At 48.7% G+C, this 23,326-nt stretch overlaps 1 protein-coding gene across 7 annotated transcripts in view; it reads left to right on the forward strand.

Moving 5' to 3' along the window:
* The first annotated feature begins 1,017 nt into the window (after nucleotides 1-1,017).
* The window catches only part of RGS8 (regulator of G protein signaling 8), a 28,727-nt gene continuing 6,418 nt past the window's right edge, over nucleotides 1,018-23,326 (forward strand). The window contains exons 1-5 of one of the 7 annotated variants that reach the window (XM_045981971.1): nucleotides 1,257-1,305; nucleotides 2,188-2,261; nucleotides 4,191-4,319; nucleotides 7,260-7,361; nucleotides 8,193-8,257. In XM_045981971.1, the coding sequence (XP_045837927.1) occupies nucleotides 4,294-4,319; nucleotides 7,260-7,361; nucleotides 8,193-8,257 (193 nt within the window). In that variant the 5' untranslated portion in view covers nucleotides 1,257-1,305; nucleotides 2,188-2,261; nucleotides 4,191-4,293. Of the gene's footprint in view, nucleotides 1,073-1,256; nucleotides 1,306-1,747; nucleotides 1,846-1,909; nucleotides 2,058-2,187; nucleotides 2,262-4,190; nucleotides 4,320-7,259; nucleotides 7,362-8,192; nucleotides 8,258-23,326 lie in introns of those variants that run through there. The other 6 variants (XM_045981970.1, XM_045981972.1, XM_045981968.1 and 3 more) reach the window with 6 other exon arrangements.

Consider the following 23,326-nt stretch of genomic DNA (forward strand, 5'->3'; position numbering starts at 1 on the left):
AACAGCGGTGCAACGTTTAGCCCAGTGCCTGGCACATAACGAGGGCTTGTTGGACAATGGCTCTGTGCGTGAATCGGGGAGGCTCCACCTTACTGTAGAACCTAATCTGGGATTAGGGAAGTGCTTGTCAATGGGCTTTTATTCCCTGTTTAACTCTGAACCTGTTTTGTACTGTGCAGCGTATGAATAAAATATCCAGAAGCAAAGGATTCGCTAGCATCCGCATTCAAAGCAGGGGTTCCGAAGAATGGGAAACATTTCTTTGGTGTCTCATTTCATAACACTAAGTTCCCTTTACCTAACAGAGGCACAGTGTGGACACTTTGCGAGAGAGACAATGAGTCACTGTGGAGGCAGCATCAGACTTCTTATTTCATCCCCTCATCACGCAACGTGGGGTTGCGGCAGACTCATGTCATTGCGGGGATACAGGTTATGCCACCAGTAGATCTGCTAGGAATTCTGGGTCCCCGCATGACGTGGTGAGAAGAGCTCCACTGTAAGAGTTCTGAGAAAACAAGTCTGGTCAATTTTCTCATCTGTAACTCAGGGATAATAATAACCTCTCTGGCTCTGGAATAGGGTAGTTGATAACAATACACGAACATGCTTTCCACGTTATAGAAGGTTAAACAAATGCAATCTAATATTTTTAGTATCAGGCCATCACTTTCCCTGGAGATTTCTGATGCCTTCAGCAAATGCCACCTTCTGGGTATCCAAAATGACTTGTGGTAAAGGTTAGGTGCATTTGGAGCTAGTTCCTGAGTGGGAGCAGGAGACTGGAGTGGAATGGGGAGAAGGGAAGCTTTGTCGCAGAGCAGGGGTTTGCAAACTTCAGACACATCAGAATCACCTGGGAGGCTGAGCTCTGTCCCCTGAGTTTTCTGATTCTGTAGGTCTGGGGGTGTGGCCCGAGAATTTGCATTTCTAACACATTCCCAGGTGATGCTGACGCAGCTGGTCCAGGGACCATACAGGGACCATACTCCGAGAACTACCGTACTAGGGCAAGCAGGAAGAGACAGTCCTCCTTCTGGAACCGAAACAGGCAGTGTAAAGATCCATGTGGGTAAGGTGGTTTGGAATAAAAAATTGCAGAAGACAGAAAAATTAGGGATAATGTGCCGATTGGGCAGAACAAAGGGAAAAGTCTCACTCCATCACGAATGCAAGCAGGCGGAAGTTGCTAGGTGATGGATGAGGGAGAGAGGTGAATTTCCACTGGAGGAAAAGCCAGGAGCACAGAGTTGGAAATATACATGTTTTGAGGAGGCAGAGGAGGTGGAAATTTCTCATTAAGAAGTGAGGAGTGGTGTGTTTGGTGCTGGGGGGTGGGAGTAGAGACAGACTGGGAGAGAAATGCCTCTGTGGAGTCAGGGGGACAGCTGAGATGTGGCAGAGGGGGTAATTTCAGGGCTGTGTGGTTTGGCTTGGTAGTGAAGCACAATAGAAATTGGGAGAAAGGGGGTGGAATTTAGATGTGTGACCTGCCCCGTAGCTTTCTTGCTCTCTGCATTTATCACATCACATCACACCCAGCAAGACAGCCCCCCTCCTCCTGGCTCATTAGGAGATTTGATTCGGCTTGGCTCCTGCTGTCAGCAGCTGTCTGGGGCAAGATCTTTATGCTCCCCGCTCCCTGAGCAGCAACCAGCCTTCAGCCAGCAGCAGAGCTCATTAGAAGAGGGCCCCCTGGACACTTGATTTTCAGCTCATCGGTGGCCGGAAAGAGTTAATACCTAGGGCTTCGCTGCCCCCTGCACAGCCTCTGGGTGCAGAGGGAGGCAGCTTTGGGCTGTGGGGACTTCTCCCTGAGCTGCAGCCCGAGGAGCAAGGAAGCAGGTTAGTGAAGAGGAAGGTACGGGAGGAGTGCCAGGCGAGCTCTGCTCAGGGGCACCTCCTGCATCCTGCCAATGAGCACGGGCGTGCAGACTGTGCCCGGGAGCTGAGCCGCCGCCCGCTGGGTGTAGGCTGCTTCAGTATTTACTGGATGTGACAAGCAGAGAGAAGAGCTTTCCACGGGGCCGCTTGCTGCCCAGCTCAAGTGGTGGGAGGTGTGTTGTGCATGCATGTGTGTGTGTGTATGTGTGTGTGCACGCACGAGTGTGCCCGTGCATTCATGCACGCATGTTCTTCACCCAGCAAGGATCTGACTGCTAAAAGATAGATCTACTCTTTCCCCAGAACTCCTTAACCCGCAGCCTCTCTGACCACCCAGTTGGCAAAGACCCGCAGGCCATGAGGACTTGTCAAAGACAGTGAGTACTGCATTTGTTTTTCTCTTTGCTCTTCAAGGTGCCCATGTGGGCTGATTGCATTATCCATATTTAATTAACCTGCCTCTCCATGCATATTGATTGCTTTCTTCCCGCTGAGACTCTTGGTTTCTCTTCCCCTCTTTAAAAATCTTTGCTTTTTGCTTTTAACCTTTGTTTTTGTTTTTTGTTTTTTTTTCCATTGAGTACCCTCTTTCCATTATGTCCCATCCTGTCTGCCCCAGAGTCACCTGTCACTTGATGTCCACCTAACAGGGCACATTGCCATGGGCCTTCCCGGGTTCTGGGGACCCCAAACTCCGTCCCCACCAAAAGTCAAGGGCCAGATGGCATTAGAGCCCCAAGGTGCTGGGATGAATGAGGAAGCTGGGGCCAGAGTCTCCTGCATATTCTGATTGAATTGAAGTCAAGGCTGAGCTAAGTGAAGGGATGCGGAAAGGTCTGGGGGGCGGTGGTGGGCAGTGCGGGATCTGGGAGGGAGAGAGGCGGGCGTAGAATCAGTCCGGCAAGCCAGGGTGAGCTAGCAGTGGGAACGGGAAGAGCGACAAGGCAGTGACTGCAGGCCTGGTAATGCCTGCCCCAAATGACCTTGCCTGCTGTGTCTGTGGGGAGTCATCCCTGGTTCTGTTCAGCACCAGGGTAATGAAGGCCCCTGGCATGGGCTTCCCCTCCTTCAGGCGATAGACCACAAGCAAGAGAAAATGAGGCATAGGTCACCCAAACAGTGATTTCTTGCAGCTGGAAGAGAACCTTAAATCTGGGAAAGGCTTCGATTTCCTGACTCCTGGGCAGGCAGGTGGATGCCCCGTTAGGACAAATTAAGGAAATGTCAGTCTGAGCTCAGTCTCCTTGAGGATGAGCTTTGACACAAAGTCTAACTATTTTTATGTATTTGTTTATTGATTTTTAGTTTTAACAAAGCAATCTTTTAATTTTATGAGTTTTGGTATTATTAGAGAAGGTATTTAAAAAAAAGTTTTTGTGAAACATTCTGTGTAAATGCAAAATAATTTAAACGGAGTAGATCGAGTAGGGGCCTTATCTATCTAAATTAGGTTTCTTTTAAAATGGATTCTATGTTTGGTGTCAGGGTTCCCCAGGGGAGCCCTTTACGGAAAGGCTGCTCTCTTCATGTGTTTCTTCCTATCATTTCTGGGGAACAAAGGGTTGGAAGCACTGAGACGGGGACCCTCAGGAGAGACAGATGATCAGTCACCAAGCCCTCAACCTCAGTATCCCCTTTCCTGCTGTCCTCCTCTCTTCAGGTCAGCAACGGGCTATTCCCCGGGCTGCGGAAGGAAGGTCGTGGCCTCCATCTGGGCAGGAGAGAGTGGCTTGCATATTCATTTTTCCAGCCTGGGCCTGGGATCCTGCAAAGGAGCAGGCCTGTGCAGTGGCCAGGGGGCCTACAAGTCTCCCTAGGAGTTACTCCACCCTTCCCCCTTACTCACACCCTCCCAACGCGCGGGGGTGGGTTCCCTGAAAGGGAGGTGAGAATCAGGAGAGCAGCCAATCAAGTAATTCTGGAGCAAGTGCTGACCCCCCCCCACCCCGCCCCATCCTGGCTGGCTGGTCACTTGGGCCCCGTTGGAATGAGACAAAGAGAACAGTAATTTTTGGCTTGCCGGGCCCCAACCTTCCTCCCCTGGGGCACGTGCCCCATTTCACTGGCCATGGCCAGTTCTTGGGGAACTAGATGCTCCTGACCCACAGGCAGCAATGCAAATCCAGCCAGCAGGTCCTCCCGGCTCACCCTTAGCCGGTCACCCTCCCTTAGGACAAGCAGGCATGTGTGGGGAGGGGCTGTGTCGGGGGAGGCATTCTGCCAGCAGACGGCCATCTGAGAGGATCTGTAGCACAGTCAGACCAGAGAGGGCCGCCCCCCTCTTACAGCAGATTCTTTGATTTTAGGTGAGAGGCGGCGAAAGGGTAAATCCCTGTGCCCCGCAGTCCTATCTCCCGCCCTGACGTCCCTGCACACCGGCCAGAGGGTTAACCGTAAGCGCGTGCCTGTATGGCCGCTTTACTGATGCCACGCAGGTAATGATGCTCACCTGTCTCCCCGCCCCTGCCCTTCCCCCTCTCCGCTCCTTCCCACCCTGGTGCTGTGTGAGCCTGCCCCAGCCTTCCACTCCCTTGGGGGGTCCGACCCCTCAGGCCATGGGTGTGGCCGGTGCTCTCCTTCCTGGTGCCCTTCTTGCAAGGTGGTGACCTTGCAAGCAGAACCTACCTCAGGGCCAAACCCTCCCACGGACTGCCGGATGCAGGGGGTGGGCCTGTGTGTGAGCTTGCATTGAACCATTTAGGGACCGCTGTAGGGTCCTGGATCAGGGAAGAAAGATGAGGGCAAGCTTGCTTCTTTTTGCTTTCCCTTCCTCCCTCCCTCCTTCCTTCCTTCCTTCCTTCCCTCCTTTTGAAGTAACCTTAACCTTGAACTCTCACTTCTGCTCCCATTATTTCAAACCTAACTAACAAGGTTATAATTCAGATCTCAGCTACACAAGATGGAAAATCAAAACCATTGGGCCCCAAAGAATATTTTGTGGAAGATTTTTGCAAACTACTGGGGAGAACCACCGTTGTCTCGGTAACGAGTATACCCTTTACACTGGCCCTCGCTAAATGTTGTCAGGTGGTGTGTGTGGATTTGCTGTTTTTTTTTGAAGTCCTCTTAATTGTTCTTGGGGGCCTCGACCTGACTATTATCTTATTGATGATCCCGGGGCACCAAGGAGTGAACGGGCTTACTGGAAGTTGAGTTTTGGCCTTGGTACAGCCCAAGCAAGACCTTGACTTGAATTCACGGAATGTGGTGACTCAAGGGCCCTTAATCAGTTGCTCACAGGGCCTGGTGGCAGAACACCCTGCGATGTATAAGAGTGAGTGGACAGGATGCTCACCATCGCAGGAGAGAGAATGGCTATCACCAATGTTTGGAAATGTCACAAAATCGATGGCTTCATCATACGCCCGGCTGAGCTGAGAGGTGGGGAGCACAGGACGTGCAGGACCGGTTTTCTGCAGGAGAGGGGGTATTTCTGGGAACGTGGATGTTCCAGCTTTAAAAGGCGCTCAGAGATGGGCTGTGGAATACAAATGTTGTCCATCCTTGCCAAATAGAATACTATCCCAGCAGACATTTCTTGGATAAGATTTCTGTGAATAACTGGCTCGGGTCGGGCATGAAAACCCACTTGGAGTGACAGGAAGATATTGAATTGGACGGCCTCTCGCGTCTCTGCCCAGGCCCAGGATTCAGAAATCAGGGGAGGGGAAAGTCGGGCTGGAAGGACTTCCTTTCCACACGGAGAATAACATCTCTGGGACTATTTCCGTGGCACGTGTGCACGTGGCAGTGCCCTTTTTTTTTTTAAGATTTTATTTATTTATTTGACAGACGGAAATCACAAGTAGGCAGAGAGGCAGGCAGAGAGAGAGGAGGAAGCAGGCTCCCTGCTGAGCAGAGAGCCCGATGCGGGGCTCGATCCCAGGACCCCGGGATCACGACCTGAGCTGAAGGCAGAGGCTTCAACCCACTGAGCCACCCTGGCGCCCCGGCAGTGCCCTTTTATAACTCACTCTTCAGTCCTGATTTGATTACACCCAACCCTTCCCACTTACCTTTGCTCTCCATGCGAGGAGCTGCCATGGTTAACGGTCAGGGGTCAGTAAACTTACTCTATCAGGAGCCAGAGGGTAAATATTTTGAGTTCTATGGGCCATACAGTCTGTGTTGCAACCATCCAACTCTACCCTCCTGCTGGAAAGCAGCTTTAGACAGTGTGTAAATAAATGGGTGTTGTTGTGTTCCAGTAAAACTTTATTTACACAAACGGGCATCTCGCATGGCCGTAGTTTGCTGATCTCTGGTTAAAGGTAAAAAGGGGCTAATGTTAGAAGTCAGAAAGAGACAGTGTAACTCTTCTTCGGACCTTCCGTAACAGATAACATGTAAATGTCTGGTCTTTAGGAAAATAAGAAAATATGAGAATTTTAAACACACATGTTAAGTTTTAAACAGGCTGATTGAGAGAAGCCAAAATAGAAATAGGAATATGAGAGCTTCGTTAAATAAATAAAAGAATGGAGAAAGGGGCCCTCGTTCCTAACTGCTGATTGTACCAGCTGCTCGGGCCCTCACCTACAGATGTTGGTCCGCTGCTCTGTAGCCGTTCATGCATCTTTTTTTTTTTTTAAAGATTTTATTTATTCATTTGACAGACAGAGATCACAAGTAGGCAGAGAGGCAGGCAGAGAGAGAGAGGAAGGGAAGCAGGCTCCCCGCTGAGCAGAGAGCCCGACGCGGGGCTCCATCCCAGGACCCTGGGACCATGACCTGAGCAGAGAAGGCAGCAGCTTTAACCCACTGAGCCACCCAGGCGCCCCCGTTCATGCATCTTTATCCCCAGGCTTGGGGGATAAGTGGGGAGCACCTGAGCCATCATCAGTTTGCCTGAAAACGTCATTTGTGCTGGGAGGCTCTGTGATACGCACCCCTGTATTATGCACGCAACCCTCTACTCTCCGTGCGGGCGCCGCTTCTGGGGCTTTGCAGTTAGTAGCTGCTGCCGCTACGCTACGTGCCCTCCTGATGGGAGAGCGAAATGTGGATTGTTATTTTGTCTTCGCTGTATTTCCTTTCCCTACAGAGATCCTAATTTAGAAATTCTTCCAAGCTAACGACCTTCATTGACTTACTATCAACTTGAACGTGAGCTCTGAAAGAGCCTGAGGCCTCTAGGGGCAGGGTACCTATTACTATTCCAGGAGTCGAGTTAGGGAGTGAGGGATACATCCCTTGATCTTCTAGGTGTTTCTCCTCCTGTTCATGAAATCTTTAGGGACCCCCCTGGGGAAGGACGCGGGCGGGTCAGGGGAGGCGGCGCAGGCCCCTACAGCAGCAGCTCCTGGGGCCCTTTATGGAGCTGACAGCCGCCATCATGACACTTCCCCGTCCTTCTGCCCCTGTGCTTGCTGCAGGAACAAAGGGATGCGGACCCGCCTGGGATGCCTGTCTCACAAGTCAGACTCCTGTAGCGATTTCACAGCTATTCTTCCCGACAAACCCAACCGTGCTCTAAAGTGAGTAGTTTGGCCACACGGCCCTGCCAGGGCGCTCCCCGCGGGGCGCCCACCGCGGGGCCGTAGGACCTGTTCTTCTCTAGTGAGACGTTGGCCAGATGAGCCGAGTGACAGTAACCACCCCCTGCCCCTCGGCGGCTCCTTTGGTATCCCGAGTGCGTGGATGAGAATTTTCCTTTTCAGGACAGGAACCCTCTTTTTCCTTTCAAGAAAAACCATATTAGCCGCCACTCTTACAAAGCTGTGGTGAGCGACGCTTCTCGGTTCTACTTAGTTGTCAGTCTGAGCTCTCTGTTTGGAAACAAACACTCAAATACATTCTACAACTCTGCTTGGGTTCAGAGAATCTGGGTTCGGTGCCTCTACTGGGCGAGGACTGGGTCCGGTGATGTCACAGATGCACCTCATTTAACCCTCCCGGGGTTGGGGGATGTGGGCACCTCGAGCCCCATGGCAAAGGTGAAGAGATTAAGGTCACGGTAAGATAGGGAGTCAGGAGCTCAGCCCGCCTTTTCTGACCCCAAGGCCAGCTTCTTTCCGTTGTTATCCTGACATGTCTATGGCCTGTGCTTCTTCAGCTGGGTTTTTTAGACTGAAAGCCAATACGCAAATATCCGAACTCCAGGGCCGAGGTCTGCCTTCAGTTACTTGAGTGTACACGTTTACGGCAACAGACTTGCAGGAATGCAGGTGGTTTTCATTGGCACCCTGTCCCCCCTACCCCCCCCACCATTGTTGCGATTTGTTCTCCGGAGCAAATCCCAGGGGTCTTCTGATGGAGAGGGAAGGGCATTTCAGAAATACTTAAGAGAGATGTTTCTTCTTTCCTAGGAGACTATCCACAGAAGAAGCCACGAGGTGGGCAGATTCCTTTGATGTGCTTCTGTCCCATAAGTGTAAGTAGAATTCAGGCTTTGTCATGCCGCAGCCAATCATCCGTTTAGCCAAAGAGGCACCAAATACCCACCATGATCCAGGTTCTACCCAGGTTCATGTCCAGGTCCAGTGTCTGCACTCACAGAGCCTCCCGCTTAGGGCAGTATATAGATAATAAGACGTAATTTTAAATGTAGTGGGAAGAGGGCCTTCTTTGCTGTGTTCTGGGTTGAAAGGATGGTCCCAAGAAGCCTTCATGTTTTCAGCAGTTTCAGCAGGAAAGAATTTAGTTTGGGGAGTTGGAGTGATGGGCTCAGTGGAAATGACGGTCTAGTGCCCATTCTAGATCTTGTTTATAAAAGTAAATGACCCCCCCCCCCCCGACATGTCCCTGGGAAGTCTTGGTTTACTCATCCATCAAATGAATAATATTCTGTGCATTTTGTTAGTCACTTGAGTTGGCATAGTTTTGTGTTTGTTTGTTGCTTCTTATTTGGGGAGTTTACTACCCTGGCTGTAGCTCACTCCTCTGTTTCTGGCTGGGTGTGGATTTTGCTAGAATGTATTTCTGCTCTCTCTCCTCTTCTGTTTTCCCCCCGCCCGCAAAATTGCAGAAATAATCATGCGTATTTTCCTGTGGGAAGGACGCTTTGACACTGGCCAAACTTTTCAGTTCTTGCTTTTTTCTCATCACAAGCAAGTCCGAATTCATCGGGCTTTGAAATCCTAGTGCCACGAGATACATGGGAGAGGGAGAGCAGGGGCGAGGAAGAAAGAGGGTCTTTTGCAGAATAAAGTTTTCATGCAGACCTTCTGTCCTCCTTTTAAATTCTCCCTGTCAATACTAGAAATCCTGATTGATCTGGGAGCCAAAGGGCTGCTTTTAGCTTGGAGTCTCGTTTCTACTTAATTGGGAACATGATTCTGTACAATGAGGTTAAGGGCATTGGCTGGTAGTCAGACCTATGTTCTTGATTTGGACCCAGCTCGGCTACTAGATAATTGAGTGGCCTTGATGGAGTCTCCCAATCTTCAGATGTCCTCAGAAGTGATTTCGCTTTCCGCTGGATCAGCACTTCCCTCTGACAAGGCCCCTGATCCTAATACCGGTTACCAAATGCTCTTGAATACCTTTTAAAATGCAATACAAGATCTAAGAATAAGCATATATTTGCAGCATGTAGTTTTGCGAGACAAATAGTCATTTTAGTGTTCTGCGGATTACACTTAGGAAGGAAAACAAGGCAGCAGAAATACAGCGTGTGTGACATATGGCTTATGTCACAAACAGCAAGCTTATGTGGTGACTTTGCCAAGGTAATGGCATATGTACAATGATAGGGTTTCCCAGTAAGGCTTGTTCTTTATGGGGCCATTTCCGACTTCTTTTCTGGAGTCCCAGTAGGCTAAACAAGTGTCACTATTTTTTTTTTTTTTTAACAAGTGTCACTATTAACTTAAGCCTTCTTTTCTGGCTGCATTTGCTTCAAGGTCATTGTGGAGTTTGGTTTTTATTTTAACCTCATGACTGATTCACTTAGTTCAAGTCCCCAAGGCTGTTTCCTCATTCTGAAATGGTGATAGAAATCCGTGTGTGCTACCTGTCACCGGGGTCAGGGAATCTTCATGAAGAGGACACCTTCAGATGATTTGGGGTTCTTTACTTAAAGGTGTTTTGTAAGAATATGGTGGTATATAAGTGATGGTTTTATTTATAAAATGCAAAATAAACATGCCTGAAGAATAGGTTTGCAGGGACGCCTGGGTGGCTCAGTCAGTTAAGCGGCTGCCTTCGGCTCAGGTCGTGATCCCAGCATCCTGGGATCGAGTCCCACATCGGGCTCCTTGCTTGGCAGGGAGCCTGCTTCTCCCTCTGCCTCTGCCTGCCACTGTGTCTGCCTGTGCTCTCTCTCTCTCTCTCTGACAAATAAATAAATAAAGTCTTAAAAAAATAGGTTTGCAAATTTCGCCAATTATTAGTGTTGAGTCATTATAGACAGAGTTTACGGTGGGTCAATCAACAGATGCAATCTTGGGGTATATTCGGAGTGCTGCCCTGGCAAAACCTGGAGATTTAAGGGCTTCCATGTTATGTGATTCAGTGACTTGTCGACCTGAAGAGGCTTGCTTCTGCTTCTGTGGGGGATGGCTTCGGTTTCCAGGAACTCTTCTGAGACGGGGATTCCACTAAGGGGTTACAAGCTGATGCCAGATTGCATCTTTGTCCCAGACTGCTGCAGAAATAGGTTTTTTGAACTGTGAGATTCTATGATCCGTCTTGGAGTCCGATGTTCTGTTTTGATTTCTGTTTTGTACAGAAATAAAAAGCCAATGGAGTGCATGTCTTTGAGAAGAAAGAGACCTGTATTCATGGGTCACTGGCAGAATTTCAAGGTTTTAGAGCTTGACCGTTCTCTCCCTGTGAAGGCTAAGGGCCAGGTTACCTTGAAGGGTGTTGACAACTTTCTTAAAGTCTAATTAATTTGGGCTAATATTGTGACTCAGTTAGGGCTGATTAAGCTTTTCCAAAGGGATTGCATGTGTGCTGGTCCCTTAGGAGGGACAGCGGTTGATCAGAGGTGTGCAAGTCTTTCAATTAAGATAGCAAAATGTCCTAAAAACTAAAGAAAGGAGAATCACTGAATGAGCTCCCAGAAAAAAAAAGAGAAAAAGAAAAAACGAAAAAACCGTGCATTAGTCTAGAAACCAACCCCCTGGTAATCCTTTATACCTAGGCAGCTGTCCCCCCTGAGTTTTCTATTTCAGATAATTCAGATCATTATTTTTGTTCCCATTCTCAATTTATAGAGCATTTTTATCCTCCCTGTGCTGCCTGGCTGTTTTGGACCCTCATTTATTTAAAGAAAGGTGTACTAAGTGTTTATTATGTTCGAAGTCTGTGCTAAGCAGCTGGTTGGGGGCGGGGGCACCGAGAGGAACAGGACAGCACCTCCCTGGTGGAGAACGCAGCCTTCGGAGACGTGGACATGCATACAAATAACATAAAAAATAACCCAGTGTGCTGCCTACAGACAAGGGAGCTTCAGGATTTCAAATAGAATCCCGACATTCGGTGCTCCTCTTCAGTCCCATTCTGTCGGAATTAGAAGTCCTCACTGACCTGACGGCAGCAGGGCTGCTTTAGGTGTAGAGCCTGGTTTCTACTTAATTGGAGAAGATGCTTCTGTACAATTAAGTTACGAACGTTAGCTGGTTGTCAGACCTGCGCACGAACGATGTTAACCCGCCGCTGCTCCCAGATAGCTGGGTAGCCTTGACGGAATCCCTCAGTCTTCTGGAAAATCTGGTTCTTCATCTATGCAATGAGGGATCTGGAAGAGGATGTCTCAGACACCGGATCCAGTCCTACACTCTTGTTCTAGGATGCTGAGACGGGGCCATTAGCAGACACCCAGGCAGGTGGTTTGAGTCAGCGCTGCCTGCCGGGTTATGTAAAACCCCTGCAAAGCTGAGATGGTTCAAGCAACCAAATGAGGGGCGAGAGCACCTGTGTTGGGAAGCTTCCTCTCCTTGACAGGGTCCTGCTGTGTGGGGAACACTTCTCAGGCTCCAACCTCAGGAAAAGAAGAAAACAACCTTGTTTTTTAAACTTGAGAGTGAAAAGAAATCTGGAAAACAAATATTTGGAGCAGTTTGGTTTCCAGTCACATTTGCTTATAAAGCTGAAGAGGCATGCATGGAGGTCCGGGGGATAGCCACTTGCTGAGGGCTTTTTTTTTTTTCCTTTTTAAACTAAAAAATGAAAAATAAAATGGAAGTTGCTGATGACTTTATTAGCTAGTGAAGGATTTCTAATGTGGGTTAAGTTGGCATCTTTCTCCTGCTCACCCGGGGACAGTTAGACTTCGTGTCTGAGCTGTGCACTGAGGCTGCTCCCGGGTGGGTGGGTGCATGTGTGTGTGCGTGTGTGTGTGCATGTGTGTGTGTGTGCACGCACACACACCGAGAAGCCTTCCTGTGTCTGTAGCTCATACCCAGGAGAAGGAAGGCTCCCAGCTTGCGGGAGATGTTTTTTCTGACGGATTGCGCGTGAGTGGGCACAAAATTGTCTGTCTTCTGCTTCGATTTCCTCATGAGGCTCAGGCATATGCTTGTTATTTGTCCTGCTTTTAGTGGGACATTCGGTCCTGAACTCTGATCCAGTTCAAACTCCGAGTCTCCCTCCTTCTGTCCTTCCTCCCTCCTTCCTTTGTGGGATTTTTTTTTTTTTTTTTACATAAAAGTTAGATTATTCCAGTTTGAAGGGGAAGCTGTAGACAGGGTTCCTTCCCCTTCCTCTCCCTTCTTTCAGCCTGATCCCACACCCGGATGACAGAGCACTTCTCCCTGGGCCTCCATGTGGTCCTTGGCTTTGTTTCATTGTTTGCACAGAGCATGGGGGGTCTATGCTGACCTGCCCCCACCAGGCCCAGGGAATCCAGGTTAGTGGACTAGTACAACTGAAAGCTCTTTTGCATTCACAGAATTAGTATCCATCTCTGCGAAAAGGAGACCAATAAGGAAGCTTTTAGTTTTTTAAAATTAGCCCTTTGGGGATAACGATTGAGATATAGAAAAATATAACAACTTGATCTGGTCACACAGCAACCAAGCAGAAGACCTCAAGCAAGCAAAAACATGAAAGTTACGAGGAAATGAAATTCCTTAATTATTCATCCAAATGGTCATTAGCTTTAGAATGTACAGTTTAACTGTCTAGTTCCCACTCACTGCATAGCCCTCCCCACGTCCTTCGCCAAGCCCCCCACATCCTAGAACATGTTAGTGCAAGTGTGATCCAAAGGAGGCAGCAGCTGCTGGGAGCTTGTAAGAGACGGAAATTCTGGAGTTCTGTCTCAGACCTGCTGGGTCAGCATGTCCGTGGCGTAAGGGCACAGTAAATTTTCCCTCAAGCCCTCCAGTAATATTTATGCCCACCGAAGCTCAAGAAGCACTGCTCTAAAACCTAAGGGAGTAACGCGATGAATCTGGAACATCTTGGTGAGGCAGGTGGCCTGTGCTTTCCAAGAAACCCACTGAGCTCTGGATTACAGCCTTCCAAAGTCCTGAGGCAGCACATCCCTTCGATGGCATGTCGTCCGTGTTATCGCCAATGCCGGCTACGACGGGGGTCACAGTAAATAAACAAATAGAGCAAGTGTGTTTTCTGGATCAATGTAGCCTAAGGGTTGGAGAGATAGGAGGTCTGCACAGGTCGGAAGAAGCTTCTCTTCCTCCTTGCCAACCTGTCTGCAGTGCTAGAATTCTTACTTGCCCCCAGGAATATGGGTACATTTAGCCTTTTAGAAGGAGTGCCTGGAACTGATAAGACAGTAACTATGCCAAGCCTGCTGCAAAATTGAATGGAAAGCAACTGAATGGGCCTCCAGCACCCATTCTGTCGCTTACCAGCCGTGTGACCTCCAGCCAACGACATCGCCCCTCTAAACCTTGCTTTCCTCCTCTGTAAAAGGGGCATGATAAGAATTGCCTTTCACAGTTGCTTTGAGAATTAAATGTGGTTGTGGTTGTGAATGCGAAGCATGATGACGCGACAGAGAGGGGGGTTCCATAAGGGAGACCGGTTTTGATGATTTTGGTTATAATCCAACATTAAATTCACTGAGAAAACATGGATTCCTGTTTGCTGGAGAGGGCATCAGCTTCTCTCCCCGGGCAGCTGGATGTTGAACACAAGGGTTGAGTGGGGACTGTGTCAGAATCACAGGGAGGCTTATTCAAATTCCATAATACCTCACCCCTCTTTGCCTCATGAGTTTTTGTCCTCCCTCCCTCATCCCTTTCCCATTGCCCCTCAGGCTATTCGAGAGACTCCCTCTGGGGATTTGGTTTTCAAAAGCCCTGCAGGCAAATCTGGTATGTTCCCTCTTTGAACCTCCCTGCCCTGTTCCTGTGTCGGCTCAATTCGACAAATATTCCTGGACTTTTAGGTGATGGACTAGTGCACCTGGAGTTTTATAATACTTCTCTTGTATTGAAGGAGTCATCTGTGAATGCTTTTACCCTGCTAGGGACCCCCTCTCTTCTGTCTCCCCTTCAGGAGAAAACTCCTTGCTAATTTCTCACCATAGCTGCAGATCCAGATTCTAGTTTGACTTTTTGTGGTTGTGGTGTGATAACATCTTCTGCTTGACACAATAGAAATGAACACTGGGATAGGGGTTGTAAGACCCAGGCTGTCCCCTGTCTGCTGTTACCATGTCCTAGGAATAAGAAGCCACCTTGTGTCCAGTGTAGGGCTTGATCCTAGGGTCTCTCATGTCCCTTCCGGCTCAAAGAGCCTAACAGCTGTCAGTTCTGACTATTGTGATAACATACCATCTTGCTGTATGTTCACTAGCAAAGTGAAGATCATTGAAGAAAATTATGTTAATCATAAGACTGAAGTATAATTAGCATGGCAGTTGCTTCCAATAAATGTGAGTAACTGCAAATAGTTTATTCTCTAAATAACCTCCTTACCTAAACCTTGCTAAGCCCTTGTGATGTGTTTAAAAACCTTTATTTTATAGATAACACACACAAAAAGACTTTGATCCTACTGCTGTTCTCATCACAAATTTCAGAATGGTGAACTCAGTTCTGAGTGAAAGAGATTTTTTGGCTTCACCGTTAGTATACGTAACCTGGGTTTTATAAATATATTTTCCTTTCCTATCCTCTCTCTGACCTTGGAACCAGTTTATTTTTTTCCTATCGATCAGGGATGCGAGAGGACTCTGGTCTTTTGGGTGGCACTTTAGTCGACAGAGAGGTTTCCTGCCACCCCCCCCCACCCCTCAAAATCTTTCCTGTGATCTGGTATTTTTCCAAGCCTGGGAATAGAGCAAGACTCAAGCCCCCTCCCATGCCAGCCGAATCAGGGCTCCCGGACCTTGAACTGTTTACCTAAGCCACCCTCCCTGCTGCACCAGCTGCACTGCTCATTCATAGTGACCCAGTTTCTTCTCTTATGTAAGCACCCGCAGCCCAGAGCCGAGAGGGAGAACGCCGGCGGCGTGCAGCATGTGTGGCCACGGGGATGTTCTTGGAGATTGTGTGCACGCTCAGGGGGACGCCAGGATTCTGCCGAGTGTTCCAGGAATTCTGGACACAAGCCTTTCCCCTCCCGTGACTAGATCGACACTAATTTCAAAAAATATGTAATGTTCATAGAGCCTTGACTTCTTAGCATGCCGTACAAAGAAAACCAAAGTGAACTGAAAGAATGAAACTAAAAAAAAAAAAAGGCAGATCCTCCCATCTCTCCCATATCCCAGAACCTTTCACCTACCACCTTTAAATGATCAGGGTTGTTTGGGGGAATTAGGCATGTTTACTCTGAATGATGACTCCGTAAGCCACCAAAGTCCCAGACATGCACGGAGCGCTCCCTGAGGGTTGGGCCCTGCGTGTATTAACTCTTCTCACTCCCAAAGCCGCCTGGAGCTGCTGGGATCTGCATTTCACAGATGACAGAACTGAGGCACGGAGAGGTTAAGCATGGTGCCCCAGGTGACACTGAGCTAGTTATGGGTCCAAGCCAGGACAGAAGAACTTCAGGACAGAACCCCAGGCAGAATAGCATCAGGGATCAGAGACCGGTCACTCTTTCCAGCTTCTTGGAATCTGTGGAGGTACTAAAGGGGGGGCCTCCAGTCCCCTAGGTGTCTGGGAAGGAGCAGGTTCCGGGGTATCCAGGGGCCCAGGCAGAGGAGCACCGCTAATGCGAAGCAGGTCACAGGGAGAGAGGCCAGCAAGTGCTCATGAGCCTTTCAGAAATACATGAGCATCCTTCATTTTTAACCAGCCTCAGTTTACGGACAAGCAGAAGGGAAAGAGACGGTCCTGGTGGAGAGAAGGAAGGGGAAGACAGAAGCGGGGGCAAAAAGGGATGGAGGACCAGGACCGAAGACAAGGACGAGGGGAGCGAGAAAGAGAGGCTAACGAGTCAGAGAGAACCAGACAGAAAGTTCCCTGGGAGGAGGTGGGAGGGGTTAGGAGGAGGAAAGGATGTAGCGCAGAAGAAATGCCTCTGGTTCTGGTCTCCTGCAATTCTTTTGCTGGGTCCCCTAAGCAGGAAAGGGGGCCCAGGTCTGGGCTAGGTGGTTTGCCTACAGAGGCAGCTGCTGCCATCTGCTCTAGGAAGGGAGGGGCTCCTGCAGCCTGGGGGCCGGGGGCCGGGGGCTCCACCCCCTTCTCACTTGCACCATTCCCAGCTGAAGTTTTTCTTTGCACGGTGGCCTTCCCCTCCTTGTTCCTCTGCAGGCCTGGGAATGCAGCAGGGTGGAGAGAGATGGGGACGAGAGGGCAGGGTGAACAGAGGAGAGGGCTGTGGACTGCACCGTCTGTGTGGGGCTTTTGTGAGCTTTTTCTTTGCCACAATCTGTTCTCAAGATGCTGCGGCTTTTCAGGTCTGGACCTTCCCAGGTCTTCTCCCACCCCCTTCCCCATCTTTCCTCAAGCTCTTCTTTTGAAATCCCTGACAGGTTTTCTGAAGCCAGCCGTGGAAATGCAGGTGACCACATCTTGGGTTGAGGCGCCTGAGAGAGCTCGAGGTCTTTACAGGGTCACTCAGCCATGCTTGATTAGAGTGTCCCCAGGCCACCATTGGGGAATGCGCCAGTCTGCTTTGTGGGACACCCCTGTGCCTCAGGGAGGTGGCCCTGCTGTGGGAGAGAAGAGAGTTTATCTGCAGAATCCAGGTTGTCGGTAGCACCTAGGGGCCTCAGTTGTCACCACAGATGAGGTGATGGCAGGTGTCCTCTTGCAGGAGAATCTCCAGCTCTATAAGCCAGACGTCACATTTGCCCTACTGTGATGGGTTTTCAGTGTGATTGCTTGATTTGGGGTTTTCGTCCATCCTTCCTTTGGAGGGAGAGCTAAGGTGATCATCTCCGGTGATCACGAGAGGAGACACAGGCAGAGTGGGCTCTGAAGTCACCCGGATGTGTGTGCAAACCCATTATCCACCTCTTACTGGCTGAGTGACCCCACACATTGAACTTGAGCTCTCCAAGTCACTTTCCCTCGTTGCGAAACCAATTTCTGTGAGAGCTAACATGTATTGGCTGCTCGTAGCGAGCCACAGGGCACTTAAACGTGGACCGCTTCATTTTGTCCTCATCACCATCGGGGGGAATAAGTCCCAGTACCATTCCCACTTTACAGATGGGATGAGGCAGGCTTCAAGATGTTAGGACCCTTTTCTGAGGTCATGCAGATTCAGACCCAGGCTGTCTGACACCAGGATCTCTGCCTTGACATTAGGTGGGTGTGAGGATGGAAGGAGCTGATACATGTAGATTGGACACTAGAGAACTTGGCCCAGGGTAAGTCCTCAGTGTGTGTTGGTGACGATGTTGCTGGCGGGGAGGGTGGGAAGCAGTTGGCTGAGAGCTGTGTCTGACGCAGGCATGAGTTGCAAAGGGAGCGCAGAGCAGAGCACTAATGTCCCCAGGGAGACTTAATCAGATCCATCCTCCTCACTTTGCCGTTGAGGAGGCTGAGACCCAGGGAAGTTGAATGTGTTGTCCAAGGTCATTGAGCTAATTATGGGTCTGACTCTGATCAGAACGGATGCTCCCAACTGGGACAGTGGCGCTTCTGTCCCAGGTGGACCAGCAGGGTTCCGTAGGCTGCCTCCGTGAAGCCAACAGGTGATCATGAGCTGGGTATGAGTTTGCCACACATTTTACTTCAAAGCCCCACCCCCGCCTGAGTCAGTCTCAACTGCCTCCACTGTTGTTCAGTTGAATTCTGTGGCCCATGTCCATCTTTGTCTCTAGGTTGTTCTGCTACCCCAACATACTCCTCTGCCTTCCACGGTGACTTTCAGTTTCTCCCCGCCTCATCTGTTGTCATCGTTCCTGGAAACATCCCCATCCATGGACTTACTCTTGGTGCCCTTGTCTTGGGCTGAGATGGCACTCCCTGCCCTTCCCCTCCAGCCATTGCTGGTGTAGGCATCCTTTAGGCCCTGCCATCACGCCCAGCCAGGGACTGGACCACCGACCCTTGTGAGAACGCTGGCTTTGTAGTTTGGTATCCACGCCACTTACTAACCATGTGACCTCGAGCGACGGATCTCACTTCTCTAAGCTTCCTTTATCTTTCTACAAAATGGCAATAATTCAGGGCCTATTGTATAACTTTGCTATCCGGAGCAGATGCCCGTGGCTCACAGAGCATTTAGTGTGATGCGTGGCCCAGTGTGCAGTCAAGGCCCGTAGCGGTCGTTTCCAAAATTCCTTCTCTAATGTCAACCTTTTTTTTTTCAACCTCCTGTTATCCTTCTCCCCTTTTCCCATGTTCCAACTTTTAGATCCTAAATCCCTGCTGTTCTCTGGGTCCAAACTTCATTTGCCAACCTGGAACTGATGGTCCTTTCTTTGAACGTTGGGCGCATCCCCAGAGTATAATATCTTGCTCCCTTCCTGGTACATCGTAGCCTTGTCCAGGAGCTGGAACCTAAGACTTCAGAAGTCTTTGCCTGTTTCTCACCCTATTCCTGCTCGTTCTTCCAGACTAGCTGTTCTGCACCCTTCCAAACCTCTCTAGCACACACTGGACTTAAAATATTCAACTAATTATTTTGAGTTGTTGCTCAATGTCTGTGACAGTAGACTAGCTTTTGAGTTCTGTGAGGTGGTGACGTCATCTGATTTGCTCATGCCATATCCTCAAGCCTAGCGCATGGGAGTAGACAGTCTTCACAGGGACTTCCCCCCAAATTAATGAAGATCAAGGCTGTTTAGTTTTATACATCTCAGAAATGCCCCTTCCCTGACCAGTTCTTTCTCTCTTCATCCACCCCACTTTCTTTTTCTCTACTTTTGACTTTAAAGAAGACAAGTTCTCCTACTTCCTCTTGGTCCCCCTCCTTGTCTAGGATTTGCCCTCCCCAGATATATTCTTTGGATTCCGTCATCTTTCTCTTCCCTTGCACTTTTCCTTCTGCCTGCGAATACATCGGAAAAGATCTTGCTTCGGCGCCATATGGACCTGGTAGTGAAACTTGGCTCCTCTTGCCAGCTGTGGAACTGGGACACTTCTTCGACTTCTGTAAGTAAGACTTAATGTCTTCATTTGGAAAACCAGAGTGCTACTATCTACGGATCAGCATTGTTGTGAAAATAAATTGAGCTGGTGTTTGCAAAATCCCCAGCAAAAAGTATGGCATATAGTAAATAAATAAAATGTCCTGCCCCAAATCCTAAATAAATACATAAAAATAAAACCCTGCCATCCCTAGGTCCCACCACCTTCCCTAGCTAAAACCAGACAGGAACTCCTTCATTTTGCTGCACCCAAACTAGAAACTTCCCTGTACCCACATGCAGCCCTTTCTCTTCCTCTCCGTCATAATTCTCTTCTCAGGCCTATTTCTGTACCTTCTGAGGGGCAACATTTGATCAGTTAAACTCTTTCTTTCCTTTAATTTCAACTCCTTCTCGTCAACCAGTCTTTCCTGATTAGATCAGTTTTCAAACACACTCAAGACCATCTTACAAAAACAAAAACACAAACACACACAACAACAACAACAAAACCAGAAAACCCCCAAACCTTCTTTCCTGACCTCCTGTTTCCTTCCTGTTATGCTGTCTGATCTCTCTCCTCCCTGTGTTGCCAGAAACATCTAAATGGACTGTTTCTGTTTCCTCTCCTCTCATTCACACCTACATTCACCCCAGTGCCCAGGGCCCCCATCACACCACTAGAGCTGCAGCTGCCCATGGGTGCTGAACCTTATCACCAAATGCAACAACCGTATCTCAGACCATAGCTCGCTTGACCTCTGGGTAGCCCTGGACACATGGCTGTTTCCTCCTTCTTAAAACCTTCGCTTCCCTGGCCTTTTGCAGTCCTGTGTTATCCTTCTCTCTCTATGGCTCTTTCACAGACCTCTTAATGTGTCTTGTAAGTAGGCTCGATCATTGTTTACACTAGTCTTCCTGAACTCTTTCTAATGACTCAGACATTCTTAATGACCGGCCTTCGCTGGTGTGGCTCTCCCTTCCCGTGATTCTCTTCTCCATCCCCCCTTCCTTTCTTTCACAAAGATTCCCGCTGCTCTACTTCACCTCTCAGTTTAGAAGCTTCTCTCCCTCCTGCAGGTCTTCCCTCCGGTCCTTAGATCTGGCTCAGGCATCCCCGCTGGGTGCTTTCCCAGCAGCCCGTGCTTCCCCTGCCGTCCCACCTACCACGTACACCGTAACTACCAAATTATGTTTTCTTGGCTCAAATGGCCCTTTCACTGTAAGTTCTGAGGGCTTCGTTGTGCCTGTTTCTAGCACATCTCGCAGAATGCCTGGGTGCCCTAATGGGTGTGTGAATGAGCGAATGAATGAACGGAGGTGGCGTCATGGCTATGTTGGGTTAGGCGTTTGTACACTTTGTATTTTTAATGCTACACAGTCTTACCTGTGCGAACTCTGTCAAGCCTGTTCTCCAAGCATCAGCTTCTTCCCCTGCAAGACTGGGAGAAGTACAGCGACATTCCCTAGAGTGCTTGCAGGTGTTTTCTCTTTTTCAGTCCATGCAAAGGCCCAACAAAGCGGAGACTTCGGGGGCGCCTGGGTGGCTCAGCAGGTTAAAGCCTCTGCCTTCAGCTCAGGTCATGATCCCAGGGTCCTGGGATTGAGCCCCGCATCGGGCTCTCTGCTTGGCTGGGAGCCTGCTTCCTCCTCTCTCTCTCTCTCTGCCTGCCTCTCTGCCTACTTGTAATCTCTATCTGTCAAATAAATAAATCTTAAAAAAAAAAAAAAAAAAAGCGGAGACTTCAATGATGGGAGATGATGTCTGTCTCTTGTCTTGCATGGGGTTGGAGAGTTGCCCTAGCGGTGTTATCGTCGCCAGCACCATCAAGGGAGGCAGAAAGGTCGTTTTCTTGATGTGTAACTGGAGTCAGGTTGCTCACAAGCACCTGTTTCTGCTCCATGGAAAACAACACAAAAATCTGACACAAGCAGCAAACTTCAGCTTTGCCATTCAGAGTATTTGGTCTCTTCCGGAGAGAGGACGCCCTGCCAAGTTACTCTTCCAAGCCACTTTGAATTTACTCTTTTCGACAAACGCAGTGTTTTCATGTTCTCCCCCTGCCTTTCCCACAGGAGAAGGCTTTTGGTCTGTGGTCCTCATGTCCTCCCTGCATTCACTGATCGCGTCCATGGCTCTTGTCACGTGTGAACCTGTCACTGCTCAGAGACTGCCTTGCTGGACCAGCTCCGCGTTGGCTCTCGCGGGCACTGAGTCTCCTTGGAGCTTGCACAGCTTCGGGTGGTATTCTGTCCAGCCTCTGCCTGTGGCCTCTGCTACAGGGGTCCCTTCTGCAGGCAATGGCAATCTCCTGGCAGGCAGGCGAGCTCTCATATCTGAGTTCCTCAGAGTCTGTGGAAAACTTCCGGAGTATCTCTGTAAGAACTTGGAGGAGAGAGGTGTGGCAAAAAAGAGCATCCACAGGGCATTTTTATGGGCAGATTTTATGACCTGTTTTCTGATGTATTTGTATATTAGCAGTTAAAAAAAAAAAAGAAATCGTTAAAACTGAATGAATGATTCTCTGGTCATCTCTCTGCCTAACCAACGCCATGTTAGTGTTTCACGCTCTCTTGGATTCCCATTTTATCTTGGGTTTCTACTCCCTCCTCTCAGGGTTTTAAACCCAAGTTTGCAATGAAGGTAGGTGGGGCCTCGAGCCAACCTCTCATATGGGTCTAACCTGTGCTATTCTCCTATTCCTTCCCTGGCACAGGAGCGATTTTCTTTCCATCCTGCCTGATGGGAAACAACCTTACATCATGTTCTGCTTTCTCCATACTCCTTATCTTGGAGAACTAGATGTCTTGTCTTAAGGGGATCATATGTCCTGGTTTTTGTCTGTGGTGAGCATGGTTTATGCTTATTGTCTCTGTGTAATTAATAGGCATGCCCCGTTCACTCTCAAAAATGTACTGACTTGGATGGTAAACTTCCCTACTTATGCTAAACACTTTAAACTCAGGCCTCCAAACTTAGATTTCTTTTCAATTTAAAGTTCAACTTTGGGAATTCCATCAAAACTCTTTTCTCTCAAGTTCCTGGCTCTTGCAACTAAGAGTCTTGGTTTTTTGTGACTATTGTTCCAGTGTAGGGCACTACCACATCTATTTTGAAAGACAAAGATACTCAATGACTTTTTTTTTTTTTGAGATTTTATTTATTTATTTGACAGAGAGAGACACAGTGAGAGAGGGAACACTAGCAAGGGAGTAGGATGGCGGGGGGCGGGGGGGGGGGGGTAGGGAAGCAGGCTTCCTGCCCAGCAGGGAGCCCGATGCAGGGCTTGATGGGAGGCTTGATCCCAGGACTCTGGGATCATGACCTGAGCCGAAGGCAGACACTTAATGAGGAGCCACCCAGGCATGTCCCCCCACCCCCACACCATGACTTTTTAGTTAGAAATGAAACTTCACAAAGGTAAAGACAAACATTCAAATATGTTGATAGCAGGAGACAACATGAATCCCTGGGTTGATCCTGGGCAGCTCGTTGTCCTGGGGCACACCTGTGGGCCTCGGATGCCCAGGTGATCCCCTCCCTCAGAATTTAGAACTGTTGACATATTGTCCTCTTAACAAGTTTTAGAAAAGCAAAGCAAAGCAAAGCAAAACAAAACAAAACAAAAATAACATTCTAGACAGAGTCATTTTTAACCAATGCAGTAACTTCCTTCTAGGTTGTGTCTGCCCATCCCCTGAGGACAGTCTGTAGAAAGAGATAGCTCTTATTTGAGTAGAGGAGAATGAGTTGAGGGTTAAGACAATTTATAACCTATATCTTAATATAAAAACATTAGCTGAATGTATAGACTATCAATGGATGTTGTTTTCCAAGTCTACGTGGTAACCCTGCTCACCTTATTCTGATTGGAAACTCTCCTTGGCAATATGCATGACATGGATTTAAAAAAAAAAAATGAAAAAGATGTGTTCATGGTTAAATCATTTGGGAGGACAATTATAATTAATCTTAATTAAAACATGTAATTTGAGAAGCAAGATCTTTTAAAACAAAGTATCCAGAGGCTAAACCATTAAAACACAGCA

This window comes from Meles meles, chromosome 17 (genome assembly GCF_922984935.1).
Source record: "Meles meles chromosome 17, mMelMel3.1 paternal haplotype, whole genome shotgun sequence".
Lineage (NCBI taxonomy): Eukaryota > Metazoa > Chordata > Mammalia > Carnivora > Mustelidae > Meles > Meles meles.